The sequence below is a fragment of the Musa acuminata genome, chromosome BXJ2-6 (genome assembly GCF_036884655.1).
Source record: "Musa acuminata AAA Group cultivar baxijiao chromosome BXJ2-6, Cavendish_Baxijiao_AAA, whole genome shotgun sequence".
NCBI lineage: Eukaryota > Viridiplantae > Streptophyta > Magnoliopsida > Zingiberales > Musaceae > Musa > Musa acuminata.
The window spans coordinates 35,590,210-35,595,757 of record NC_088343.1 but is presented as its reverse complement, the minus strand read 5'-3'; the positions used below and the strand labels follow the sequence as shown (position 1 = coordinate 35,595,757).

Genomic DNA, 5,548 nt, shown 5'->3' with positions numbered 1-5,548 from the left:
ACCAACCCGGATTTGGAGCTCAAATACAAGCCAAACACTTCACCTTAAAATTGCTTCCTTTCCTGCTCCCACTCTTCTCCTTCCCCTCCATGTCACTACTTCCCTTTCATGTTCTCCTTCCTGCACCCACCTCTGCCCTCCTTGCATCCGTTCCCTTGTAGCGGAGTCGAGAGTGGTTGAGGAGATGGACTTTGGTGGGGTGGTGGATATGGATATGCTAGTGGCTGCGTCGTCTGATGCTGGTGGTGTCTACTCATCTTCCATGACCTCCTCCGACACTGAACTCAGCAGGCAAAGAGTGCTCTCGGGATCTTCTTTACAGAAGAATGAGACCTCACCAGAAGCCGAGGACCATGACATGAGATGCCTCAAGCTGGCTCGAACCGACCCTAAGGTGGCATCGACTGCAAAGGTGGCTCCTTTCCTCGTCCCCAGCTACCCCTACCTCTTCCCTGATGGGGCGCAAATGCTCAGTTTCTCCTCAACATTCAAGCAAGAAGCAATGGGGCTGAGCCTGGATGGGACGTTGCCTTACCAACACCACCGGTCGGCGCCCACTTCAACACCCTCTTGTCTCAGGAATGCAGGTAACTTGCATTAAATATACGCCTATATTTAGGTGTTCTGGGGCTTGTGTAGGCGAGCTGGGGCTTTTGGTGGTCTGATTGGGCTTTGGAATAGGTTTCCATTCAAGCACAAGAAAGCGGTTGTTTGGTTAGTGGTCTCTTTGATTCCAGTGCTGATTGCAAGAGGGTCTTTTCATGGCAATCTTTGAATCCTTAGCCCTGATTCCGTCTTGAAAAAAAGCAAGCTTTTCTCTTTTCCCTCGGGTTGGGTATTGTCTTCAAACTTCTGGATTTGGCCAGAAAGATTCTACATTTCTTCTAGCGAAAGAAGGGGGAAAAGTGTGTTAAGTATTAATGAGAAGGGGAAAGAGCAAATGCGAGAACCTTGGTGGATTCTGTTCTTAAATCTTGTTAACCAATGTTATTTCTCCGAAGAAGGATCATGAGCAAGAGGTGGAAAAGTGGGGAAAAAGGAACAATTTTGACGGTTGATGTTCTTCCTTAATGTTGCAGACAAGTAATGCCTGCTGCGAGTTGTGGCACTTCCGCCAGTTACCCTTCGAGGGCTTTGTTCCTATTTGTTCATTTTGCACCTTCATCTGATGTGGTTTGGTTTGAGCACCTGCTTGTCTTTTCGTTACATTTCTGCTTATCTTTATTTATGCTGTTTTCAGGCTTGTGTTCAGGGAGCTTTGATGTGAACATGAATGAAGTTTTGGCGAGGGTGAGGTGGCCATTCACTCCAACGCAGTGGCTGGAGCTCGAACGCCAGGCTTTGATCTACAAACACATTGTTGCAAATGTGGCCATACCACCCAGCCTGTTCATCCCTTTTAGAACAAGTCTCAGCACTTTTGGGTTTTCTTCCCTTCCAGTTGGATCCTTTGGCTCAAGCACATGTAAGGCTTTCCACGCTCAAGACAAAATATGCATAGAAAATAAGCATAAGAGGAACCAATGTGTCATTACCTAATCAGCTACTCTCATAGGTGTTTAATTTGTTCTTTTGACTTGAGAGGTTACGCTTCTTTTCATTTTATCGCAATAAAAAATGGAATATTCTTTTACATTGTGAAGTTGTCAACCATCAGAAAGACTTTGTTTGGTAGAAAGCGAATTTAAGATGCTTATTCTAGAAAACTGTGTTTTTTACCTTATATTAGTCGTTCTTCTTATTAGATAGTTGTCAAAATGATCTCAAAAGTAACCTTGAGCTATACCTTCTCTTCTTCCTTTTCCTCGCAAATCTGTTCTTTTCTATTTTTTACTTTCACAAATTTTTTTGGTAGGATTCATGCATATTGTTATATGTTCTGCTACAACATGACAACTTCTGTTGGTTTTTGGTCAGGAAGTTTTGATTTCACACAATGACCAGCTCTAATGGTGTTGTATTGTATTTGGTTATTTCTTTCTTTTACTTTTATTGCTTCAGCAGTTGGATGGGGGTTGTACCATCAAGGATACTCGGGAAATGATGATCCAGAACCCGGTAGATGCCGTCGAACTGATGGGAAAAAATGGCGATGCTCAAGGGAAGCTGTTGCTGACCAGAAGTACTGTGAGCGGCACATCAATCGGGGCCGCCATCGTTCAAGAAAGCATGTGGAAGGCCGCACTAGCCATGCCATGAAAGCAATACCTGCCTTAGCACCTTCACCATCTGTTTCTGCTAATCAAAGTGGTGGAATATCCGGTAAACTCGCCACTTCACAGCATCAAACTGAAAGTCTGCAAACAAACATGACCAATTGCTGCCCTGCACAGTTTGACAGGTAAATAAGATGACACAAAACCATTTATATTTCAATTGGCATTGATAAATTCTTGAAACCTAGATGATCGATATCCTTTTTCATGCATTTGATAGCCCCTAGTGTTATGGAGTACATTTTCATTATGTACAAACTTGGACAGGCCATTTAAATTAATGTTTTAGGCAACAACATTACTGTTTTGCTACAATTTTTTTAATATTTCTCAGTTTTCTAATTGCTAATATCCTCCAGATATTTGATATTATCATGAAAAGTTCGCAAAGTTTAGAGAGTGCTATGTATATGGTTGATTTCAAATCTTAACATTAATGATCATGGCTTGCTGCATAAGTTGATTCTTCTTTTCAATTTAGCCAATTAGCCCATTCAATAATTTTAACGAATCAACTGAGTGCAGTAATGTATTGGATATAAGGGCTTTTATAGCCCAGTGTAATGGTGCCAATGGTCTCAACCTTATCTTGATAAGCACATAAAGAGAATAGGAGAAGTAAGAAGCTCTGTCTGGAGATGGGGAAGGCAGGAAAGACTTTAATGTTGTGTAGAATGGGTGGCCTAACTGGATGGGTGAACACTAGGGATTTGCATGGTGGAGGCAGTGTTGAGGGGAAGAAAGTGATGGCTGCAAAAGGTATAAAGAAATATTAAGGGCAGGATGAAGAAGAAAAAAAATAAATGTTTTTTATACTGTTGCTAAAACCATCTGTGCTGAATCACCACCACCAATGGACTAAGGACTAAAGCTGACAAATGATCTAATGTCCAGGGGATAAGGTAAAAAAAAAAAAAGATTTTATGTGCTCATCATGATAACATTCAGGGATCATTGATTTCATCAAACATAAAATTGAAGTTACATGCACGAGAATCTAACAAGTAAAATGCAGTGACATTTTTATTACCTTTACATGTATAAATTTATTAGACCCTGTGGAGGCCTGTTTCCCTGAGCTTTGCTTTTGTAAGGGCTGCTATGGATAAATGGTTGTTAATAAATTATATACATCTCATGATTTTGGACCTTTTATTTATCATATAACTTAATCTTCTGTATGTTTCTGTCATGAAATAATAAAAGGCAAGTTCCCATAATTAAATAGGTTTTTCAGTGATTATGTATTTTCATCTAACTCGTTCCCTGCAAATTACCATTATTATGATAGCCTATTCGACGCTTGCAATTATATATATATATATATATATATTCATATAAATAATCAAATAACATCTTGTTGCATGCATAACGTAGAGCTTTATGTACCAGTCACTAAGGTAGCAACCGTTTTGCTTTTTCATATTACATCTTGAAAAACTCTGTATTTTAATTTCTTAAAAAATGTATTTTCATAATATTGAATAATACAGTATGTTCCATAGCAATGCATTTGTCTTAGTATCTTATTAATATTTGGCTTGGGTACGTGTCTTGATGGTGTCAAAGAGGATAACAGTCAGGAAATCATGCTTGGAACATCTCATCAACAGAAATTCCATATGCAGGTACCTGAGATAAGTTTCCTGGATGTATCAATTTATTATAGCATTATCATGTGATGCAATATATTTTCATGGAATCACATGATTTTGTTTACCATGTTCTGTCCTCATTCCTTGATGCGCATATTACATGCACTGTATCTTTGATGTTTACCATACTATACCTTCCTTTCAAGGAATGTATGATTTAGTATATTTAGATCCATTTTAGACTAATTTTGCAATAGAGAGTTGGCTTAAGGATGGACAAGAGCATGACAGTTGAAGTGGAGGATCTTAACATTTAGACTTCCATTGTGTTAGGTCCTTTGTTTCAAATTTTCGCTATATTACATCGGCAGCAGTATATGCAGTCCAAGTTACTTCTGAACATGTTCATTTGAACCATTTTTTCCTTCTGATTTCTAATTGGTGATTACTTTCCATTGGCAGCATCACAATGAGCAATGGAAATGTAAATGGACGTACACAGAATTCCAAAGACCTTTCCATGCTAGATTCTTTTAATTCAAGAAGCATGAGTAACTTATTTCCAGTATCAGAAGAACATGATCCCTTTAAAGGATCCTCATCTGAAACAGAACTTGGGCACATTTCCATGGATTCCCTTTTGAAACCTCAGAGCAGTTCCTTCTCTGATAATATCAGCTATATCACCATCCCAATGCTCAACAACCAGCAGACCGAAACCCATCCCCTTCGACCCTTCACTGATGACTGGCCCAGGAACCAGTCTGATCATTCAAATATCTCGCGGTCTGAGGTAGAAGAAATGCAATCTCTCTATCTCAATCCCTATGGCTTGCTCTGAGTTTGCGTCCTCTTCTCCTCCACATGAAATCTTTTAAGTTCTCCCTATAAATCACTGCAGGAATATGATACAATTGATGTGGGTCTAGGAGCAGCTGCACCAAGTGAAGCAAGCAATTATCAGCCAGGTTGGTTGCCAATCTCCTGGGAGTCTTCCATGGCTGGACCTCTAGGAGAGGTCCTAAACAATAACACTAGCAATGTGGATGACCAATGCAGAAACCTGCTGTCATCATCTGTAAATTTCTTGACTGATAGCTGTGGTTTGCACACTTGGTTGGAGTCCTCTCCAACCGGCATCCTACAGAAAACTTCATTTTGTTCAGTGTCGAGCAGCACCAGGAGTAGCCCCAGGGTGGAGAACCACAAGTCTCATGAAAGCAATGGCAGCATGTGTGATGATATTTTTGGCTCAACCAAGGTAGATCTCCCTACCATCCCCTCATAGCATGCTTTGGTCCGCAAATGATATGAGAAGACAGCAAATGATATGAGAAAAAGCCTAGCAAATAACACGACAGTGAGGAATGCAAAACCAATGCACTTTTCTTTTCTAGTGATCATTATATGTTCTTTCTATTGTGTAATATTCACTCTATCAACAATACATTCTGGATGGCTTCAACTAATGGTTTTTTTTTCAGAGAGAGAGAGAGAGAGAGATTTGAAAGTGATCGTGTTTTAGATCTGTAATGTGAAAGTTGTGAGAGGCTGAATATGAAACCTTGTCTTGCTCAGATGTTCTACTGTGTTTTAGATCTTATGTTGATGATTCAAACAACAAGCATTAAGATTTGCTGTCATAAGTGGAATGAATATCTGACTCTTGGTCATCTCAGCAGTGATGCTGTTCATGTACAGGAATTCACAGCATCTTCCTACAGGCATGTGGAACTC

General features: G+C 39.9%; 1 protein-coding gene across 2 annotated transcripts; it reads left to right on the top strand.

Annotated features, from left to right (window-relative positions):
* LOC135586063 (growth-regulating factor 7-like) lies at positions 1–5,260 on the top strand. 2 transcript variants are annotated; one of them, XM_065113728.1, is made up of 5 exons: positions 1–587; positions 1,241–1,465; positions 2,005–2,341; positions 4,274–4,604; positions 4,713–5,260. In XM_065113728.1, the coding sequence occupies exons 1-5, from the start codon at positions 185–187 to the stop codon at positions 5,097–5,099; spliced, it is 1,683 nt and encodes a 560-aa protein (XP_064969800.1). In that variant the 5' UTR covers positions 1–184; the 3' UTR covers positions 5,100–5,260. The 2 variants fall into 2 exon arrangements, with proteins under 2 accessions (XP_064969800.1, XP_064969799.1); XM_065113727.1 differs by having other exon boundaries at positions 44–587; positions 2,002–2,341; positions 4,713–5,244.
* Positions 5,261–5,548: the final 288 nt, after the last annotated feature.

Coding starts and splice junctions, on each gene's coding strand:
- LOC135586063 (XM_065113727.1), top strand. CDS start 185: ATGGACTTTGGTGGGGTGGTGGATATGGATATGCTAGTGGCTGCGTCG. Junction 588..1,240: donor CTCTTGTCTCAGGAATGCAG/GTAACTTGCATT, acceptor TGCTGTTTTCAG/GCTTGTGTTCAGGGAGCTTT. Junction 2,342..4,273: donor TGCCCTGCACAGTTTGACAG/GTAAATAAGATG, acceptor TTCCATTGGCAG/CATCACAATGAGCAATGGAA.